Below are 21920 nucleotides of genomic sequence, written 5' to 3' on the forward strand. Positions count from 1 at the left end.
AGGGCCACTGAGGCTAAGGGACTTGCTCAAAGCCAGCTGCGGAAAGAGGGCTGGCATGCTTCCCTCTACATCATACTGGTTGCCTTGAAGACTGATGGAAAAGCACAGAGGCGTCAGAGGGCAAGCTGGGGGAAGCCCCCTTTCTGACAGGAGCTTTATTTACATGAGCCCCTCCCCACATCCTGTTCCCTGAAGTGGCCAGAGCCCCCATAGAATCCTACGTGCATGCGGCCAGGTATGTCTCCCTAGTAAATCTTCCTCCCAGCTGGCTTTCTGGGAAACCTGATTCCAATGATCCTCACTGGTCCTGCCATCTCCGGCTTGGGCGCATTTTTAGGATAAGCATGTCTTCTAATGCCAACTGTGGTGAAGGCCAAGAAGTGTGTTTTCTTGGAAAGCCAGGCTGCCTGAATGTGCCTTAACGTCACAGCAGCGTATCCTGGTCAGCCTGTTCCAAGTCAAAGCCCAGTTTAAGGGGCCACCTCACATCCAGTCTCTGCCACAGTCCTCCTGGCCACAAGGGGGCGCCATTGGGTATTTCTTCATCGTGGATTTTGTTCCAAGATGAGAAAAGTCTGGTGATTTTGGCTACAGTCTCAGGTTGAAATCTACAGGTGATACATCCCCAAACATGCCTCTTCATGCACAATGTCATGAGAATCCTCTTCTCCCAGTATCACAGGTGCAGGAGGTGAAAATCTGACCTTTGGCAGAGCCAAGGGCTGCCCCACCCTCACCCTCCAAGTACACTGGACTGGCCAGAGAAAGACTGTGACCAGGGTTTGGTCAGGTACAGAATTTGACTCAGGAGGCAGAGGAGGTAAGGGGAGCTGGCTCTGAGGTCTGGGGAAGCAGGAAATTGGAAAGGTTGGGTGACTGTGGTGAAAGATATGGATGACTGACTTGAGGTCTGCACAGATCTCTGTTTTTAAGGGCTACAGGGCTGGAAGGGAGGACATCAGACTCCCCAGCTTACCATCTGTTTTAGTCAGAGTGGGCTAGATTATGCTGCAACAAAAAACAATCCCACAATCTCAATGGCTAAACCTAACAAAAGTTTATTTCTCAGCTTGGTGCCCAGCTCAGGTCAGCAGGGCCTCTGCTCTAGTCCCTCAAAGACAGAAGCTGATGGAAGTGCCATCTCAACACATGCGTCTTGAACAGAGAAGCAGAGAGAACTCTGGAGAGTGTGTGCCACCAATTAAATGCTCCAGACTGGAGATGACTTGCATCACTTCTGCTCATAGCTTGTTGCCCAAAACTCATCCATGACGCCACCCATCCACAAGAGAGCCAGAGGTTGAGTCTTCCATGTGTCCAGAAGAGGAACCAGATCTCAGTAGCAAAGCTAATAACTCCCACACCCAGAGGCTGGATTCTCAGGCTTTTCAAAATACCTAAATTTTAGTATTGGCTCCTTGAGTCTGAATATCCCTTCATCTCCTGATGAATGACACACTCTGGGAGGTAAAGGAATGTAGGGCCTGGCTAGGTGGTGGGTTGAGCTGGGAGGTTTCCTGTCTCCAGAGCAGCTGATCCAGGCATTCATTGCTTCTCCTTCCTTCTCTAATTCCCTAGTACCCCATCCACCTACATATACACACATACCAGAATAAAAATGAAGTGGGAGCCAAGTACGTTGATTTTTATTGAACTTATCAGACTCAAAGACAAAAAGTGTGTGTTGGGGGGAATGATAGTGAGGATAGGTAAGAGCTGGGAAGAGACTCCCCCTACACATACCCAAGGCGGGGAGCCTGGCCCTGAGAACTCCAGCTAGAGATCCAGGCTACCTGGGCTCTAATTCTAACCCTCCCCTTAAAGATGCTGGGGTCAAAGTGGACCACATGGCAGATTCAGGGCACACATCCTTCCTTGCCCAGTTTACAGGTTTTTCCAGAGAAGGAAGTTGGATTGAGTTGGTGCTAGGCTGGGAGGAAAGTCTAAACAAAGGGGAAAGGTGAGAGAAAGAGTTTTGGAATCGGGGAGGACTGGGAAGGAAGGCTCAGAGTCCCAAGCTGGGGGTCCCAATGGGAGGAGGTAGATTTTCAGAAAAAGGAGTAAGCTAGGTTTTCACAGGAGGCTGCCCAAAGTAAGGTAAAGGGTGATGGGGTTCCTTCCTTTCAGGGCGCATGTTCTGCATTTGACTTTAACTAGCGTCTTATCTTGGGTACTACTGTATTGGTCCCCAGCTCAGGGTCCAGGTCATATGATGCTAGAGCCATGTAGGGTGGAAAAGGTCCGCATGTGCAAAGAATGTTCAAGTTGACGGAGAACAGGGAGGATGGAAGAGCCTGGAGGACCCTAAGAAGCCGGCCCTCCTCATGCTTGGGCTTTCCGCGTGGTAGGAGGAAGGGGTTAAATGGAGACGCTGTTCTCAATGAGGGGAGGGTCCAGGTAGGCATAGGGCAGCTCCAGCCCCCGGTTCCGCTCCCGGATGTCTCGCGAGATCTGGGCCAGGCGGTTCTGGAAGGCGGCGATGCTCCTGCGCGGGGCGTCCTCGGTGAAGTGCTCATCCGGGTAGGTGCCTAGGGGCCGCTGGGAGAAAATCGGGTGCGGGAAGGCGAGGGGGGTGGGGGGGGGTGTCAAGACAAAGTTCAGGACAGGGTGGAGAATAATAAAGGATCACGTTTGCCAACAAATATAGTTAAGGTGGCGTCTAAAGGCGTGACCCAGCCACGGCTCCCGTAAACACAAACTCTTCCAAACCCCCAAACCACCACTCCAGCAGCCTGCACAGAGCAGCCCGGACACCCGCAGCCCACAGAGTGGGGCCCAGAGTGGGACCTAAGGTTCCTGCTTCCTCTGCTGGGAACCTTCTGACTGTGACTCTTGACTCTGAGATTCAGTTTCTGCATCTGAAAGTGGATGAATTGGCAGAGAAATCTTTTTCTTTCTTTCTTTCTTTCTTTTTTTTCTTTTTGCCTAGAAAATCTTTAAAGGTCCCTTCCAGTACCTGGGCCACTGTTTTATAAACTGAAAGAACACAACCACATTCATAACACAGCTGAAATTAACATGAACACACTCCAGCGAATACACCCAAGAAAACACCAATTACCTCACAATTTCACAAAAGTCAACACCTGAAAACAACCAAGTGGGCGGCATCTCCCCAGTCAACAGACATAGTGAAACTTTTCCCAGCACAGTCACCAGCGCTACACTCTCATACTTGACAGCGTAGCCAACCACAGCCAAGAAACACGGCAATGGACTTCAGTCAGTGCCATGGTGTGGCAGTACGGGACTGGCCTCTGCCTGACCACACCACACACCCAGTTCACAGTTCATGGGGCCAGCTTCCTAACCAGCACACACTGCTCGTTTAAAATAACCTTCATACAATGTAACTGTTGCCAACAATCTTGATGTTTTTAGAAATTCTTTGTCTTATATTATTGCACCAGCAAAGCCTTCCAGAACAGTGTTAAATCACAGCCTTGTTTTCTTCTCCCTGAATTTAATAAGACCCCTATTGACCATAACTACAGTGTTTTCTTTTGTTTTCCGAAATATATTTTATCAAAACTCCGTAATGGTGTTTCATTTTACAGGGAGTTTTTATTAGTAATGGCTGTTCACTTATCAAATGCTCTCTCAGCCTATAGTGAGATGATTATATGCTGTGTTTCTTTATTGATGTAACGAATTATATTGTTAGATTTCATAAGGTTGAACCAACCTTTCATTCCTTTCATTGCTAGAATAAACTAGACTTCATCATGGTGTGTTATTCTTTTACTATTTACTGTTGGCCTTCATTGGCTGATGATACGTTTTTGAGATCATTGTAGCTAAGTGGAACCAAGTTTGTGATTTTATTTTCTTAGTTACAGCTAACAAGTTGCAAGCGCTTTAGTGAACCATCACAATGGCATGACAATCCTATAAAACAGGTACTCTCTTCATATGCACTTTACAGATAAAGAAACAAACTGAGGCTTAGAGAGGCTCAATTACATATCCAAGGTCACATAGGTGGGAAGTGTGGATCTGGGACTCGAAACCCTCTCCCAGAGACCCACCTCTCTTCTTAAGAGCACTGTCTTTGCCAGGTGCTGGTATCAGGGTTCCCAGCAAAATGATTTGGGAAGCTTACAGTTTTTTTTTCTATACTTTCAAGAGTTTGAATGATTTAGGACTGACTGGTTTATCAGAATCTCCCTTTACAAGGAGAGAGATCGGATCTCTCACAACCTTTTCTATTTATGTATGGTTTTCATCGCTTCTGGTGTTTTTGTTAGGTTTTCCTAAAAAGTCATTTATTTCATGTGGGTTTCCCAAATTTGTTTGCATAAAACTGTTAAGTAGTATTTTCTTCTAATTTTCTTGGTCTTCTCTGTATGTGTGGCCCTGTGCCTTTTCCATTCCTAACGTTGTACGTTAATGTTTTTTTTTCTTGATTAGAATAGTCTCTAATTCCTTTATTTTATTGATCTTTTCAGAGAATCAGTTTTATGTCTTATTTACCAGATTAACGTCTAATTTCTGAAACTATAGTGTCACTATCAATGACGCAAAACACAGAAATATGACAGACTGGGTTCAAAGCCTACTTACTAGCTGTGACCTTGGGCAAACCACCTAGTGTCTCTGAACCTCACTTTTCTCTCCTGTAAATTGGAGCTACCATTTATTGAACACTGTGTTAAGCATTTTAAATATAGCTCCTTATTTATTTTGTATTTTCAAATAGTGCACATAAGGTGTCTGATTAACGACTGCGATGTGATGGACCCTCAAGAAATGACAAATATGAGTATTGTTGTTGTTAGAACTTTCCAGGTGAAACTTCCCACTGACTTAGGAGGAGGGAACTCTCCACTCTCACACTCTTGAGTGCTCAGCCCTCTCCACTGTGATACTGTGATTTATAATAAGAAATATATATTTGGTCTTTCTCCCATTTCCGGCACAGAGTTCCTGAAACGCTTACAATTTTGTAAGTGATAAGAGTATTGAAGGTATCTTTCGTTATTCATAATAAGCCCTTTTCAACCACACCTGAGTTTCTGTTAATGAGGTGCTCCTGGAAAGCCCCTAAGGTTGGAGACTGGTTGTCAGGGGAGTCTACCTTGTGACTAGAGAGTTAGAACTTTCAGTCCCACCCCCCAACCTCTGGGGAGGGAAAGGGGTCAGAAAGTTGAATTCACCGCCAGAGGCCAATAATTTGATCAATCAATTGCGCCTACGTAATGAACCTCCATAAAATTCCCTAAGTATAAGTTTGGAGAGCTTCCAGGTTGATGAACAGTGGGGGTGCTGGGGAGGCGATGTGCCCGGAGAAAGCACGGAAGCTCCGAGCCCCTTCCCACACACCTGGCTCTATGTATCTCTTCCATCTGGCTGTTCCTGAGTTGTATCTTTTTATTTTTTATTTATATGTTTCTTTTCTTATAAGTTAAAGCTCTTTTTAAAATTTGGGGGTTTTTTTCCTTTTTTTTTTTTTTTTTGGTTGGGGGAGTTAATTATGTTTGTTTATTTTTAGAGGAGGTACTGGGGATTTAACCCAGGACCTCGTGTATGCTAAGCATGTACTCTACCACTGAGCTATACCCTCCCCCCTGTATCTTTTTTAAAATAAACCAGTAATCTAGTAAGTAAACTATTTTCCTGAGTCCTGTGAGCTGTTCCAGCAAATAATCAAAACTGAGGAGAGGCTCTTAGAAACCTCTTACAGCTGGTTGGTCAAAAGCTCAGAGGACAAGCTGGACTTGTGATTGGCATCTGAAGGGGGTGGGGGGGAGTGGAGGAGCAGCCTTGTGGGTCTAAGCCCTTAACCTGTGGCATCTGTTGCTGTCTCCAGGTAGAGAGTGTTAGAATTAAGTTATATTATGGGTCCCCCAGCTGGTTTCAGAGAATTGCTTGGTGTGGAAACCACCTCCACACATTTGGTGTCTGGAAATATTGAGTGAGAGTGGTGAGAGTAGTAACAGAGTATTCTGTGAGTAGACAAAAAATAGATTTTTTTCCTTTATAATGACAGAAATGGTCTCCAAAGCCTTGGGAAATGGGACCAGAGGGGAGCAACATCCAAGGACGAGTTCCTGCATTCCCCGGCGATGAGACAGTAAGTTAAAACTTGTTAAGGAGGTAAAACATCTGTGCCAAATGGAATCAAGCGTGAGAAATGAGGATATTCCATAATTGCAGAGGACTTGGGGACTGACGAGGAAGGCAGAGGCATGACTGATAACCTAGTGTGTAAGTGGAGATGATGGTAATTGGTGATTAAAGGGCTGCTCCCCTGGCCTAGCCTAACTAGCAGCCTCCTCGCTGACATTCCTGCCTCCAAAGTTGCCCCTCCCACCCGTCTGCACAGCCACAGAAGCGCCCTTGCTAAAGCACGAATTTAGCCATGTCACCCCTGGCTCAAACTCTTCAGCAGTTCCCCTTTGTCCTTTGAATAAATACTGTGCCCACAATGAACTGTTTGTGCTCCTACAAACACACCAATAGACTCTCACCTTCACTTCACTTCAGTTGATAGAGTCCTTCCTTCTGCCTAGAAACTAACCCTGCCCCTCCTTTGTCTGCTAAACTCCTACTTGTCCTCAAGATTTCATCTTAGATGTCACTCCCTCCAGGAAGCCTTCCCAGGTTTGCCCAGACTTGGTCAGGTTCTACAGGGCCCCATCCTTACCTCTGTCACTAGACAGTAAGCTCACAACATCAAGGTTCCTAACTGTCCACCAGTTAGCACATTGCAGGTGCTTGAGAAGTACACATTGAATGGAGGAATTACTGAATAATTCCTACCTCACTGTGCTGCCCTTTTCCACTTCTTTGTGTGTCTCATCAACTAGACCATAAGATTCTTTTTTTTTTTAATTGAAGTATAGTCAATTTACAATGTTGTGTTAATTTCTCGTGAACAGCATGGTGATTCATTTATATATATATATATGCATATATATATATACACACACACACACATATATATATAATATATATTCCTTTTCATATTCTTTTTCATTATATGCCATTACAAGCTATTGAATATAGTTCCTTGTGCTATTCAGTAGGACCTTGTTTGTGACCATAGGCTCCTTGAAGGCAGGAAGTTCTCAACTTTATGTGCCTGGTGCCTATCACTGTGCTGACACATGAGAGGGATCCAGCAAACATGTGTTGAATATTTGGGTGAAAGAATGAGGGATTGATGGATGAATGGTGATGGATGAGTAAATGGTTGGATAGGCTGATGGATGGACAGATAGGTGGATGGATTCATAAGCTGGTGAGTTAGATGGAAGTTGTGCCCCCACCACTGAACTGGTATTTGCTTCAATGTATGTCTTTGGGGATCACCTATCATTTCCTGAAGAAACTGAAGAACCCCAGGCAGCTCAGTAGTGGGCATAAATGCCAGCAGTCAGCCCCCAAACTCCCTGGAACAGCTCCACCTCCACTAACCAGGCCCTGCAAACTACCCTCCACCTGCAGAGCCCTCCAACATACACACCTGATCCTTGGGCTCTTGGCTGACCAACCAGAAGAGGAGAATGTTGTTACAGGTGGTGTTCACTTCCGGGAGAGTGTCTAAGTAACTCTTCAGGGTGGTGGTCCCCTTGGTCTGGGGCGGGGGCTGCCTCATGGATGATGGGGCATTGGGCATCCAGACCCCAAAGTCATGCTGTGGAAACCCCCACCCCAGTTGAGTCAGCTGGCCAGATGGGGAGAGCCATCTCCCTCTTCAACATCCCTGTTCCTGTCCCCACCATCCCAGGTCTTGCAGTTGGGAAATAAGGGGGTCATGGAAAGGGAAGAAATGGAGAGGTATAAGGTAGAAAGGTTCCAAAAGGGTGGCAGGAGCCTGGCTTACCCCTAGTCACTCCCTGCCCAATGCTCTAGGACTGGATGGAGCAAGTCATCTAGGAAGGAGGAGGACCCAGAGTAGAGGTAACTCTAGAAATGGGCCATGGACTGACAAGCTATGCAGAGCAACCTGCTCGTCCACCTGGTTGTGTCTCATCCATGGCAGGAGCCCATCAGTTCTACTCCCACCTCAGCCCCACTTGAGTCACCATTACAAATTTGGACCCGGCTCCACTGCAGTCATCATCCGACACCAGCCCTTCACTCCACCCAATCGCCATTCCAACCCCAGCCCTGATTATAAACCCCCATCACCCTGACCAGCTCTGTCCATTGCTGAGCCTAACGCCGCGTGGCCCAGGGTCCCCCAGGTCTGCCCTCTGCAGTCTCACCTGCCCACTGTTGACAGCGGCGTGCTGGGCGGAGCAGTTGAAGATGATTGCAGTGAGGAACTTCACGAGCTCTCCTGGGCTGCACAGCCGGCGTGGGAAGCCTGAGTGTGGGGGGAGGAGGGTGTGGATGGAGGGGACCAGATTCTTAAGGGCAGCTCAGGGCTGGGGCTCACTGCAGGGGGAGAGTGAAGAAGTGCAGACTGAACATTTGGCCGCCACCATCTTTAGACTAGGATTAGGGTTGGACTGAGGTTAGGGATGGTCATCACTAATGTGTGGCCTCTGAAGTGGGTGCTGGGATCAGACCAGAAAACGCCCAGCCGGCAGAGCTCACAGCAGGAGAGCCAGGTCCGAGGTGACAGCCAAGCTGCCTCTCCCTGACTGCCACGGCACTTCTGTCTGCAGCCCATATTAGTGCTTAAAGATTTAACTCTACCCAATTCACCGAGATGTGTCCATGCGCTTAGGAGCAGATCACTCGCTGCGGGCTTTAGTGGCAGAGACAGACAGCCAGAGAGGGGGCCGCTTTAAAACTCACAGTGATGAAAGCAGAAGGAGCTTTAAGGCTAGGGCTGAGCTCTTTGAGGAGAGGGCAGGCAGGGCAGTGGGGCTAGTGTGGTTCAGGAGACTTCCCTGGAGGAAGAGAAGGGGCCCTCCTGAGTTGAAGAATGGGTGAGCTTTGAATAGAAGGAAGACAGAGGAAGACATTTTTAGGCACGGCCCTTGGTCTTCTTTTCTCTGTACCTCGCTGGTCCCATCCAAGACTGTGGCTTTCACCACCTCCCACTGGCTGATGACTCCCAAATTCTCATCTCTGACCCCTGAACTCTAGACTCAGCAGGGGGCCCCAACCTGCGCTGCCACCTCTGCCTGAGTGTCTACAAGGCATCTCAGATTTAATACCTAGAACCTAATGCTTGACTCCCTACCCTGACACTCCCCAAGCCCATCTCTCTGACAGTGGCCCCATTTCAGTGCTCTTTGTCCAGTTGCCTGGGCCAAAATCTGCACACTCGTGCCCCTTTTTGTCCCATACCACACAAATCAGCAAATACTTCGAGAAGCTGGTCTCATCTCATCACCCCTGTCTCCAACACGTCACTCCTGGGTGAACCTGACTGCTTCCACCTATGCTCGTAACAGCCCGTTCTTTACACGACAGCCAGAGCGAGTGATTCTTCAGAATCATAAATCAACTGTGTCACCCTGAGCTAAAGTCCACTAAGGGCGTCCCCTCTCGCTTGCCTCACCAGGGCCGCACTTGATCTGGCTCTCATTCCTTCTCTAACTTCTTTTCCTTCCCTGCTTTTCTCCTTCTCACTTAACTCTTCTCAGCCACACAGTTCTTGTGCCCTCCAACCCACCGGCACACTCCCACCTCAGGGCCTTTGCACTGACCCCACCTCTGCCTGCACACTCTTACCCAGTTACCCACAGAACTACCCTCCCTTCCTTCACAGCTCTGTCAGACGTCACCTCCTCAGAGAGGCCTTCCCTGAACACCTAACTGAAATAATCCCCCTACCTCAACATGCTATATCCTCGATGCTCTTCTGTTCTTCTTAGCATTCATAACCACCTGACGTATTTGCATGTTTATATTCTGCATCTCCTCACAAGAATGTTAAACTTCATGAAGGCCAAGATTTTTGTCTGTCATGTTCGCTGCTGAAACCCAGCACTTGGAACAATACTTAATAAGTATTAAGAGGCCAGTAATTACTGGTTGAATGAAGTGAATGCACAAGAGGGTAGGAAACCAGAGTGGGAAGGCACAGGGCATAAGCAAGATGAGGGGATAGGAAAGGGACTTAGTCGGAGGTGAGACTGCTGCCATGTGCCAGGCCAGGTGATTTCTGGGCATATTTCAGAGGATTACAGGGGCGGTGGCCCCACGGAATCGGCAGGTAAGCAGCGAGAGGCTGGGAGAGGTGGGACGGGTTAAGAGGTGGCTGCCACACTGCAGAAGTAGTGAGAGGACTGGGACTAGGGTGGTGACAGTGGTAAATGACGGGGACAATAGGATTAGCCACCCAACTGGATTTGAGGAGGAAGACGTTGGGGAACATGAGTCAAGGTGGCGCCAAGGCTTGGAGTCAGGATGACGGGCAAGAGGCTGATGTAACAGAGCAGGGAGTGAGGTTTGGAGGAAGGACTGGGTATCTGCCTGGGAGTATGTGGGAATTTTCAGAATGTTCTGTTCCTGGTTGATAGTCTAACCTTGAGGACTGGAAAAAAAAAAAAGCAAAGAAATCAGAACATCTATGGGATTTTTGCTGTAGCTCGTATGGTTTTTTTCCCTTTGAAATATGGAAGCAAAAGGCATGCCGACTAAGGTTAATGAATGAATGTGTTGTACTGGTTGGAAGAGATGTTTGTCAGTCTGAAGAATGGTCTGATGTATTAAATCAGAGGCAAGTTGAATAAAGAAAGAGAGAGTTGATTTCCCTCTGGGTCTTAAATAGAAAACAAACAACCCCAAAAAGAAAAATGGCTGGCCGTGGAGGAGAAGCAGTCAGGATCGGGACACGCCTGATTAACAGTAGGTTTGCAAAGCACAGGGAGGGGCCGCCCTTTAAAAGACCCAAAAGAGATGTGGCTGCCACCACCTTAACCCAGAAATCACGCTTGGCATCAGTAGTGAGAAAACCTGATATCATGTGCCTCCCAGTATGATGTAATGCAGAGAACACAGCATCGCCTGGGAAATACTCCTGCCAAAAATATTTAACCTCTAGATATTACTTCTGGTTGACAAAAACTACAGCAGGTCGAGGAACAAGATGAAGGACATCATGAGGAAGCAGTCTGATAAATTCGGAAGGTGAGACTAGTCATAGGTTTCCAGTAGCCCTTGTCAGACATCATGTGATTTAAAAAAGGGTAGAGGGGGCTGTCCTAAAGTAAGAGGGACCTTAGAGTCAAAACAAACAAATGTGTTTTGTGGCCCTTGATTGGCTCCAGAATCAACCAGATCAACTGGGGAGAATCCGACGAGTGAGGAAATTTGAATATGGAGTGGTAAGAGGATGGTACTGACGATTAGTGTCAGTTCTGTTAAGTGTGACGACTGCACTGTGGTTCTGTAGAGAAGCTAGTTTTTTTTTGAGATGCATACTCATTAGAGGTGAAATATGAATATGTGTACTTCACCATAAAACAGTTCAGCAACACACAAAAGCAACAGCTTAACCAAATATGGCAAGATGTTAGGAATTGTATCTAGGTGGTGGTAAATGGGTGTTCATTATGTTATACCCTCTACTTTTCTGTATGTTCACAAATTTTGTTTAAAAAAAAAAGGCTTCATAGGGCTGTCAACAGCTATTCATTCTACTTTGGGGTGACCTGGGTCCTCCTGACACCTCCTCCCCTGGGTCTCCCCAAACATGAATTCCCCTGGGTGGCCACCAGAAGTGCTAAGTCAGCTAAAAGTCACCTCCTCCCTGGAGCGAAGGGAAGACTTTAAGGAAGGAAGGACGGTCTGAGGCATCTGCTTGCACTGAGGTTAAGCCAAGGAGGCCTAAGAGGCCACTGGTGTCGGTGGGCCTCTCAGGCAGCGTCGGAAGAGAAGAGAGAGTTAGGGGCGGGTGACAGGCATAAATAAGGTGGAATCAGGCAACGGCAGAACCGAGTTACTCCATGAAACCAAAAGAAGTGAGAGAGAGCTTGGTGGCTGGAGGGGCATCAGAGGGTATGAGAGAGGGTTCCAGAATTCTCTGCTTGAGGCTAGAGATGGCTCCTACCACATGATGCAACACATCCACAGACCTCAGCAAGCAGAAGTGAATAGGCGGTACAGGTCAAGCAGGGACAGAGGGGCACCGTGTAGTGGCTGAAAGCAAGGGTTTTGAAGACATTGAGAGCCGGCTCTGGTTCTTGCCTCTGGCACTTACTGCCTGTGCAGCCTTCTCTGTGCCTGTTCCTTAGCTGTTTGCTGGGGCTAGTTCAGAGGCTGGTCAGTGAATAAGAACTGAATCATGGTGGAGCTGGCAGGGGCACAGGGTCATTGGGAGTTTGTGGTTGGACGATGAGGGGGAATACCTGAGCTTTCCCGGCCCAGAAACGCCTGAGCAAAGATCTCGCCAACCCAGGCCTGCAGCTCCGAATCCTGCTGCACAGACGTGTCACCGGGGTAATAGTAGCCCACAACTTCTGAGACAAAGCTGCAGGAAAGAGGCATCTGTGCTGCACTGGTGACCCTGGGCTCAGGCCTAACCCAAAAACCAAGGCCCAGTGCCGCCCAGGCTGGGGAGAGCCAGACGCCCAGAGTCCACTGGGAGTCCATGGGAATTCAGCAGGGATCCCCAGATCCAGTTGAAACCCCAGTGTTCCGGCTTCCCTCAAGTCTCACCCCCTCTCTGGACTCATGGGTGCTAGGGGAGAGGGCACCGAGGAGAGCCTGACTGGCTGCATCGCCTCCCCCTCAGCACCCAGGACAAGGGAAGGCCTGCTCTCCTGGAGGCCCAGCCCGCACCCAGCTGCTGCCCCTGCCCTGCCTCCCCCTGGACACCCCGTCCTTCCCTGCCTTCCATGCATTTACCCACCGCCCAGCCCCTCTCCAGCCCACAGCCACCTGCCATTCACAGGGAACCCCAACCCCAACTCTCACCCTGGGGGTGCCTCCAGCACCCAGCCCACATGAGCCCGTGGGTCCACACTGCCCCTAGGCCCGGAGGCCCTAGTGGGGCCAGATTGACCGCAGGTCCCCAGGTCCACACCTCTCAATGGCCACCCAGATCTTCAGCCCATCATCTCGGTAATGGTAGTTGGGGATGGCCAGGACTCCGCGGGCCCGCAGGCTGTCCGGAAGGCAGAAATTGGTGTAGGTGAAGTGGGCCAGACCGGTGCTCATGAGGTAGAGGAGGCCTTGCCTCCCGATGGATGTTACCTGAGGACACAACACAGCTCGGCTCCCAGGCCAGCCCAACCCCCACCCCCGTGCCTGGGGATGAGATGGGGCTAGAGACTTAGCAGAGGGGATTTTTCAAAGAGTCCCAGACCGCAGATCAAACACCCATAGGGGCATGACGAGGGCCACGCAGGGTCTCAGTTCTGCTATGTACCTAGGAGGGAATCCTTAGGTATTTGGTAACTAGAAGAATGGTAGGCCTGGAGGGGAGAGCCAGCATAGGGTCAGTGGGAGCTTTGCTCAGGCTGGGGATGCCCTGTGCACCTCAAGGAGCCTTTGGAACCAGAGGCTGAGGAGGTGGGCCCGGAGGGTGAGTTTGTGGGCGGGGCTTGTGGGAAAGGGGCTGGCAGGACTGGGAGATGGACAGGGTTTGTGGGCGGGCAAAGAGGGGCCCCAGGGCCGGGGTTGGGGTGGAGGCCCAGCAAAGAGGCCGCACTTTGTCCACAAGGCCCTCAGGGTTGAGCAGCGTGGCCCGTGCAATGGTGTTCACTTGCAGCGTGTAGCGAGTGTGGGGAAGCAGGAGCTGTGAACGGGATGAGGTCACAGGAGCCGAAGGTCAGGGGAGAAGGTGGCAATGGTCCGCTCCCTCTGGCCCCCACCCAGGGTCACCCAGACCTTGTAGATAGGATGGCAGAGTGGCAGCTGACGCAGTGTAGCCATGGCGAAGGCCTCACACAGCAAATGCTGTGCACAAAAAGTGCGTGTTGTTCTCGTGCACCAGGAACTCAGAGTTGCGCACCCACGTCTTGGCCAGCAGCCAGTCCCAGTCAGAGTCAGTGGGCAGAAAGATGGGGCTATTGGGCCCAGGGGTCTGGCTGAGCTGCGTCCAGGTATAACAAAGGGGTGAGGCTCAGGACTGCTAGTGTGCCCCCGAGACCCTGCCCTCGAAGCCTGGCCCCCACTCTAGTCCCCCTATAGGCTCACCTGGATGGCCAGGGGCACCAGCGCCCCTTGGGGGTTGAGCCACAACAGGCAGAGCGGGGCGGCCACATACTGTGTGCGACCATTTAGGCAGTGGACCGGGACCTCGGCCAGGATCCAGTAGTCTGCTAGGAAGATGTTCCCCTTCTGGGGAAGGCGCACCTAGGCTTAGAATTTCCTTCCCACCTGTGCTCTGCTTCCCTCTGGGTTCTCTGCCCATTCCCATCCCCTCCTGGGCCTCAATAATGCTTGGTGCCTGCACTAATGGCCAGCGCCGAGTACCCCAGCCTTCCCAGAATGTCCAGAATGAGGTCCAGCTGAATCCCTCGTTGTGCAACCTCTCACCTGGCTTCCCGGCTTGGACAAGCCAGCATCCTCCCCCCATACCTGGTCTTTCCTACTCTCAACTCTGAAGACTTCAGTGTGTTCAATAACAGCAAAATCAACACACAATAAGAATTCACCAACCACATCTCCAGTCTTCTGGAGGATGCCTGAGGGATCATATTTTCCCTCACCTTCAGAGTTCCCAGTTCTCCAGGACTGTGCCTGCTGTGTCAACTGGCACTGCCTTTGGCCTGTTCTGAAAGTGTTCTTCAGCACCTGGGATCTTGGAGGCCTAGGAACAGGGGCAGGGCCTCCTCCTCCAGGCTGTCACGCCCAATCATACAAGGTCAGCAGGCCCCATCTGAGGCCTCAGGCCTGAGCCCCCTCTGGCCCTCACTCATGTCTCGCATCTGCTCTACTTAAAAGGTGCAAGGCTAGGGGATGAGGCCTGCAGGCTGGATGCAGTCCCAGCACCCAACCCTTACCCTCCACACCCACCCCTTTTCCCTACTGGCAACACACCCACCTCTAGCTCTGTCTGCAAGCAGGTCCCTGGTCCCAGCACAGGGGCCACCATGTCATGGGTGACAGGCAGCTTGCTGGGCAAGCTGGAGAGGCAATGGAGCATGACAGGATTGACACCGTTCAGGTATTGGTACCCAAAAAAGTGGTCTTCACGCCAATGCTCTGTGACATACTCTAGGGGACAAGAGAGGGGAGCCAGCTGGGCTGGAAGCTGCCTCCCTAGATCATGCTCTGCCCGACCCTTTGCTCATCACTGTCGTTTGGCCTCTCCTCCCAGTGATCCTATGAGTAGGTATAATTACATCTTCATTTTAACACTGGACACTGTAAGCTGAAGAGATGGAGTGACTTGCTCAGTTGAGTGGCAGAGCAGGGATCTGCACCCAAGTCTGGCCCCAAAACCCAGAACTCTTGGTGGCAGGGGTAGAGGAAGAGAGGCAGTGTGTCAAATTAGGACTCCCTAAATGATCCTTGACCCTCTCCCAGGGAAGCAGAGTATCTCTCTGTCCCCACTCCCCTATTCTTGTCCCCTCTCAGAGGAAGGAGAGATGGATTCCTGAGGGGAATTTGGGAGATTGCCATCAGTGAAATCAGGACCCCCTACCACTGGAATCCAGTAGTCCCCCTGAGAGGGCTGGAAGAGGGCCCTTTCCCAGGATGGGGCAGAGGGGTCTGAGCATGGAGGCTGGACATCTCCTGCCTGCTTCTGCACACCTGAAGTGACGGTCTTGTGGCACCGCAAGATATTCCGGATATCACCCAGCCTCTTCCAGGAGCCCTTGCGGTCCAGCAGCCCTCGAAGCTTCATGCCCAAGGACCTGTGGGTGGGGAAGAGAGCGTGGGGCCTCGGGGGTGAGGGCTGCCTAGGGCTCTGTGCCCACAGCCTAGAGAGATCCAACGAGGTCAATGCTTAGAGCTGGGGTACCTAACAGTCCACATGGGAGTAAAGTCTGGAGGCCACCTGGGGCTTTGTAGGGGTGACCACGCAAGTGTGTTGTGTAAAGATGGTGCGGGCAGCACAGACAAGTCCTCACTGGCGTTTCGGCCTGCTTTCTCCAAGCTCCCATCTTGTCACAGACCTTCACTGGCTCCGCTCTGTCCTGGCTGCTAAGGGTGCCTAGGAAACTCCCCACCAGACAATTTCTACCGACCTTTGGCATTTTTCTCCCGCCCTGTGCAGTAACCAAGACCAACCCACAGCCTTCTCAATAAACATAGCCAGTGATGTACTTTGCACTGTGGACTGGTAAAAGCGGGCTTGGGCTGCGCACTCTTCACTTCGTGGCTGTCTTTACTATTTGCATTTTTTTGCAATGAGCTTCTGTTATGTTATAATCAGGAAAAAATGCTTGAAATGAAGTGTGCTTTCTCCCCTGTTCAGGGCTTTGTTCAAGCTGTGCCTCACCTAGAAAACCATCTCCAACATCTCCACCTAGTATGAAACCCATCTGTCCCATGTATGTTTTAGATGCAGAGTCCCTCGTGGAGCATGGATGGCCTGATTGCTGCACCCGACTCCAGCCCCAAACACACGGCTTGTGTGTACCTTTCACAAAATACTCATCACTTTCTTTCGTTAGATTGTAAACTGTTCATTACATCACTCCCTTCATTATATCAGTGTATTCATATCAACTTCTTTTATACTATGGGCTCCTTAGGGCCAGGACTGGGCTCTGTATGCCTTGACATGCTCAGTTCATAATAATCATTCAACAGCTAGCCAAGTCAAAAAAAGGAACGGAACATAAAGCAGATGGGTTTGTGGCAGTTGGTCAGTAAGGTAGGCTGTGGAAGGATGCTGATGTGCTGGGTAGAGTGTGGGCACCTGGAGAAGGCAGGGGGGCATTAGTGACCTGACAAGCCAAAGGGACAGGTTCCTACATGCTCACTAAGCTGCTCAGTCCTCCTTCCATGAGCCTTTGCTGAGCACCTGCCCACTTGGGCTCCAGGAGATGGGGAAACTGGGTGGGAGCTCGGTCATTAAAGCAGAGGCTGAGGAGGCAAGAGAGGGGAAACAAAAGGCCTTCCTTTTCCAAGGCCTGCCGCACACGTCCTTCAGGACACCCTGTAGTCGCCCCACACTAAAGCCTGGTGATACCTCCCCATAAATGACCAGACAGCTACCAATTGCCCATCGGCCCTTCTCTGAGCCCCACACCAGCTGTCCTGGTCTCCTAGGCGCTCCCTTGCATAGACCAATATATCCATCTGGGGACCAACTCAGATGACTCTACCTTCCGAGACGCTCCTCTGGTCCCTCAGCCCTGCGAGGGCCTCCCAGCAGGTCCTTGTCCTGAAGTCAGAGCCCTGGGTCTGCCTGTGTGCCCCAACCCACTGCAGACGTCCCCAAACTACCTGCCCCACATCACCTCTGCACCCTCTCCCACTAGTCTTTCTCCAGAAGAACAATTCTGGCATCAAAGCCCAGAACATGAGGATCCAGCTCCTTGCTCCAGCCTCCTAGCACAACCACTGCACAGATGGCTGAGCCCCCCACTCCTCCCACCTCACTACAACCTGGGTCTGCCCAGGACCCACCTTCTCTCCCCACCTCTCTCCTCTCCCCAGCGCAAAGCTTCAATCCCACCTATCTCCACAGCAGCCACCTTCTGGCCCCCTCTGACCGCCGCCTCCTCTAGGCACCAGGTGTCAACTGTACCCCCTCCAGCCACATTACACTCAGAGCCTCAGACTTGAGCTGCTCATGACCCCTCCAATTGCTAATTAACCGTACTCTGTGTCTCCTGCAGAGACTGTGAGTTTGTCAGGGCCAAGACTATATCCTCATGCTGCTACTCCGTAACATCTATTGAAAGATTATTTGTGCTGTGTGTTAACTCATTAAATTCTCCCCCATCCCTATGTGTAGGTATGAATATTATTGTCATTTTACAAATGAGAAGAGTGTTTAAAGGTTAAGTGAAAATCAAGGTCATACAGTTAGAAAGTATTGGTCTGGGAATTGAACCTGAGGTGGCCTGACCATCTCCTTAAAGCTTAAGGGCTGGGCCTCTCTGGTCCTACTCAGCGTGGTCCCACCAACAGTGCCTGGGACCATGCTCTGCATAGAGTAGGTGCTCAGTGAATCCTATTGGTTTGAAAAATGGAAAGAGAAGGGATGACTAAGGAGCAAAGAGAAGGTGATGGGGAACTAGAGAATGGAGTTGCTTTGAGGAGACTGGGGACAGGGAGAGGGGAGGCTGGGGGCAAAGAGGGGGAGAGTGGGGCAGAGATGTGGATGTGCATCAGAGGAGAAGGGAGAGTGAGTGGAGGGCAGAGAGGGCAGTGGCCTCACGTGGGGATGGCATTGAAGAGCAGCGACGTCGTCTTGGTGGCCGAGTAGCGAATATTGGGCTCCATGTACAGCAGGGACGGGATGTCAATTTTCATGGGGAAGCCGGGCAGGTACCGATTCCTGCTGCTGGGGACCGGAGAGGGTTGTGGGGCAGTTCAGAAATCAGTCAGAGGGACCCACAGCCCCCTCCCCTTAATTCCTTCCCTCTCTCCTTCCCCAGAGTCCCCAGGCCTCCCCTCACTCCCCTTCTTTCAGCCGGACCCCTGGGGCTATCCCTGCCCAATTCTGCTCCGGACACTTGAATCAAACTGCACTTGCCAGTGATCCGACCTCTAGGCTGCCCAGGCCCTGTCCTTAAAACAAACCCTTCACATCACACCCTGCCAGCTTCTTCCCTAAACCTCAGTCCACCCTCACCTGTTGCCCTGGTCTGCACAGGGTGTCGTCTTGGTCAAGGCAAATTTCTTGTCTGATTCCATCTCCTCAAAGCTGCTGACGTCTATGATGCCCGGGAAGCCAGGGGCATAGACTTTCCAGCTTCCAAAAGAGGTCAGAGGTGGCGAGTGAAGCTTGGGGTAAACAGGAGCCTTCGCTTTTAAAGACATGACTTTAAATTGAAGCTCCCCCAAACCACCCACTTTCTGGATAGGTGACAGAATTAAAGGGTTTTTTTTTTTTTTTTTTTTTACCTGAAGGTACTGGGCTTCAGATCAGGGTCACACTTGAGGGTGACATGAATGTTCAGGCTGATGTAGACTTGGGTTTGTATTGAGATCAGGAGCATGGCTGGTTTAGGGGTGAGGCTGAGGATGGGCTGAGATTGGTCAATACTAGGGTCATGTCTGACACTGGGATCGAATCCAGGATAGCTGAGGACTGAGTGTGGATTCACTGATGATATTGGGCCAGTTGTTGGTACTGGCATTCTGGATCTGGACTTGGGTAGATTGAGCTTAGGTTTAAATGAGGGTCCTGCTCAGGACTGGGCCCCCAAAGTTGAAACTGAGGTCAGAGTTAGTAACAGTCTGATTAAGGATTGGGTCAGAGTAAGAAGAAGTGAAATTAGGCCACCCTCACCGGTAGCACTCCTGTCGGTCCTGGAGTTCACGTTTCCTGTGGTCCAGAAGGAGAGGGAGGGAGTCCTGACAAATAGTTCTTGCTGTGGGGAATGAAAATCACTCATCGAATAAGTCTTTTTTCAGACAACACCTCCTCTAGCATACTTTGCCTGAACCCCCACCCCTTAAACCCATCCCTAAGCGATGCGGGTGTCCCACGTTCTTTGTGCATTAATCAGTAGAGGGTATTCAGGACAACCTCTCCCCCAAATTGCAACACTCTTTCTGATTGTTTTCATTTCTGTCTCCTTTCTAAGCCTGTAAAACTCCTTGGGGGAGGAAGTCATATCATATTCGTTTTTTGTGTTCCCAGCATCTAGCCTGGTGCCTGGCACCGTGCACTTAACATATACTTGACAAATGAACGAATATACTTTGTGAAGTGATGATATGGGGGTTTGGAGTGGAGTCTGTGAAGGACTCACTTTGTTACCAAGGGTAACATTCACTTGCCTCACCTTGACCTAGAACATCATCTCTCATCCCTAAGTCTCTTTTCAGCACTCAGACTAGCTCTAGTCTTGCCTCTCGAGATGAGACAGCTCAGAAGACATGGAAGTCCAGAGGCTAAAGATGCTCAAGCATCCTTGAAAGACCCCCTAGATTCAAGAAAGAATCTGACCAGCACCTCACAGGGACTTCATCCAAACCAGAAAAGCCAGTAGTAGTGGCCAGGGCCTCTCCAGCTAAATTTTCTAAACATTCAGGGCCTCTCTCTCTGTTGAAACCCAGTACCTCAGCTTGCAGGTGAATTCCTCTCAGAGGAGTGGACTATAGGGGAGGGCAGAAGGCATGGTGAGCAAACCACAGTCTGAGTGTGTTCGTGTGTGTGTCCCTGAGCGGTGTGTGTGTGTGTGTGTGAGAGAGAGAGAGAGAGAGAGAGAGAGAGAGAGAGGGAGAGAGAGAGAGAGAGAGAGAAAGAAAGAGAGAGAGCATGGGCATCTAGCCTCTGTATTTCCAGAGGGGGAAATACTGCCCAGAAAGCCCCTGCATTTCAGAGTGTTAGGAATTTATTTTTTCAGAACACCCTGAGTTCCAGTTACCCTAACCCCAGCCCTATTCCCTCACCCTGGGCTCTGAGAGCCCACCCCTGATCCCAGCAGAGGCCTCCTGCAGCCCAGGCCAGCCCCTGTCTCTGGCCCACCTGTTCCTGGTCGAAGTTCTATGGTACAGTAACCCTCAATCCATTGATAGCAGGGAAAGTGGGAAAGGGTACCATCCGGGGCAGTGACACGGATGCGGCTGCAGTACCAGGAGTCCGTCGAAAGGAAAGCGTAGCGTTCCTTGTGTAGACGCAGCAGCAAGAGCTCACCCAGCTCCGCTGAGCAGCGCACCTTGTACTTCTGCACCTGGGGGGCCATGAGAGTGAGCAGATGAGAGGCAAGGAACTGCCAGGGTCATCCTTGCACCTTGGAAAGTGTGTCTACACTTACACCTATTTTGGCATATAAAGCTGAGCTGCCTTTAACCCATGTGGTGCCTTTGCATGAATTAGAAAAAGACAGCCTTCAACTGGGCAGAAGCAGCCATGTGGCTGCAAGGAGCCCTGTGTGACCAGAGTGGATTCTGGACTTCTACTTGCCTGGCCTGCTTGGAGCCTCCACTGTGTGTAGGCCACCAGCAAACAATCCTGGGGCCTGACAGAGGCAGGCAGACCCCTTCCAGGGAAGAGGAAACCCAGGTTAAGAGAAGGCAAGCGGCTTTCCCAAAGCACACTTTCAATTACTGGAGGAGGAGCTAGGAAGCCAGCAGAATTCTTCTGAGCCCTGGCCCAGGGCTTCTTTTTCACAGCCCTGTCTGGGTACAGTTTATCATCCCCAGGAAAGACAGGTACCACAATAGGGGTGGTGACCAGGGCAGGGCCAGCATCCTGAGTTCTGCAGGATTTGATGAATCTTGGAGGAAAAACCCTCCTCTCCGTGAGGGTCCCCAGCTGGCCCTGCCTTTCGGGGTCACTCCTCCCTTGCTCCTCTTTACTCACCGATCCAGGGGCGAAGTCCCTGCCCAGGCGATCCAGCCGCTGCTTGGGGCTCTCACCACATGTGCCCACCAGTGTGACAAAAATGTTGTCCAGTGTGCCAGCCATCAGGTAGGAACCAGTGGTCACACGCACACAGTACACGGCCATGATGGGAAGGGAGGAGGGGTGCCTACCCTGGCAGCCAACTTGGAGAATATGAGCGGCAGGCCAAGCAGGGCTGGGCTGCTGGGCTGTTGAGCTGCTGAGCCTCTATGTGAGGGTCTGGGGGGCAGGTTAGGCCTCTGAGGAAAAGCCCAGCTTTCTCTGGAATGCTCTGGGGCTCTCTCATCCGAAGTTCCAGGCCTCTGTGGGAGCTTGCTGAGGGCTCCCTTTCCCCGCCCATGGCCTTGCCCCATAATAGGTGTGTGTTTGCCTCTGGCACAGCCGGTTCCTCTGACTGGCAGGACCGGGTTCACCCAGATGGATATCAGGAGCCCAGGTCCGTTGGGAAAGGAGGGACCAGATGCCGAAAGGGAGACGGGGATTAGGTGATGCCTGTATGATTGGGACACTGCCCTCCTCCTGATCAGCAGCCAATTAATGCCCTGGGACCCTTGACTGCCCACTCCCCAACTTCCCCCCAAGA

General features: G+C 50.8%; 1 protein-coding gene across 1 annotated transcript; it reads right to left on the bottom strand.

Moving 5' to 3' along the window:
* Positions 1 to 1629: 1629 nt before the first annotated feature.
* Positions 1630 to 21665, bottom strand: ALOXE3 (arachidonate lipoxygenase 3). The gene is given in 16 exon segments (XM_032498743.1): positions 1630 to 2538; positions 7469 to 7639; positions 8214 to 8314; positions 12258 to 12379; positions 12935 to 13104; positions 13562 to 13648; positions 13741 to 13809; positions 13811 to 13945; positions 14050 to 14193; positions 14900 to 15072; positions 15613 to 15716; positions 18197 to 18322; positions 18614 to 18733; positions 19274 to 19355; positions 20459 to 20663; positions 21296 to 21665. Coding segments are annotated over 16 exon segments (2136 nt in total). The 5' UTR covers positions 21443 to 21665; the 3' UTR covers positions 1630 to 2358.
* Between the last annotated feature and the right edge of the window lie 255 nt (positions 21666 to 21920).

The sequence above is a fragment of the Camelus ferus genome, chromosome 16 (assembly GCF_009834535.1).
Source record: "Camelus ferus isolate YT-003-E chromosome 16, BCGSAC_Cfer_1.0, whole genome shotgun sequence".
Taxonomy (NCBI): Eukaryota; Metazoa; Chordata; class Mammalia; order Artiodactyla; family Camelidae; genus Camelus; species Camelus ferus.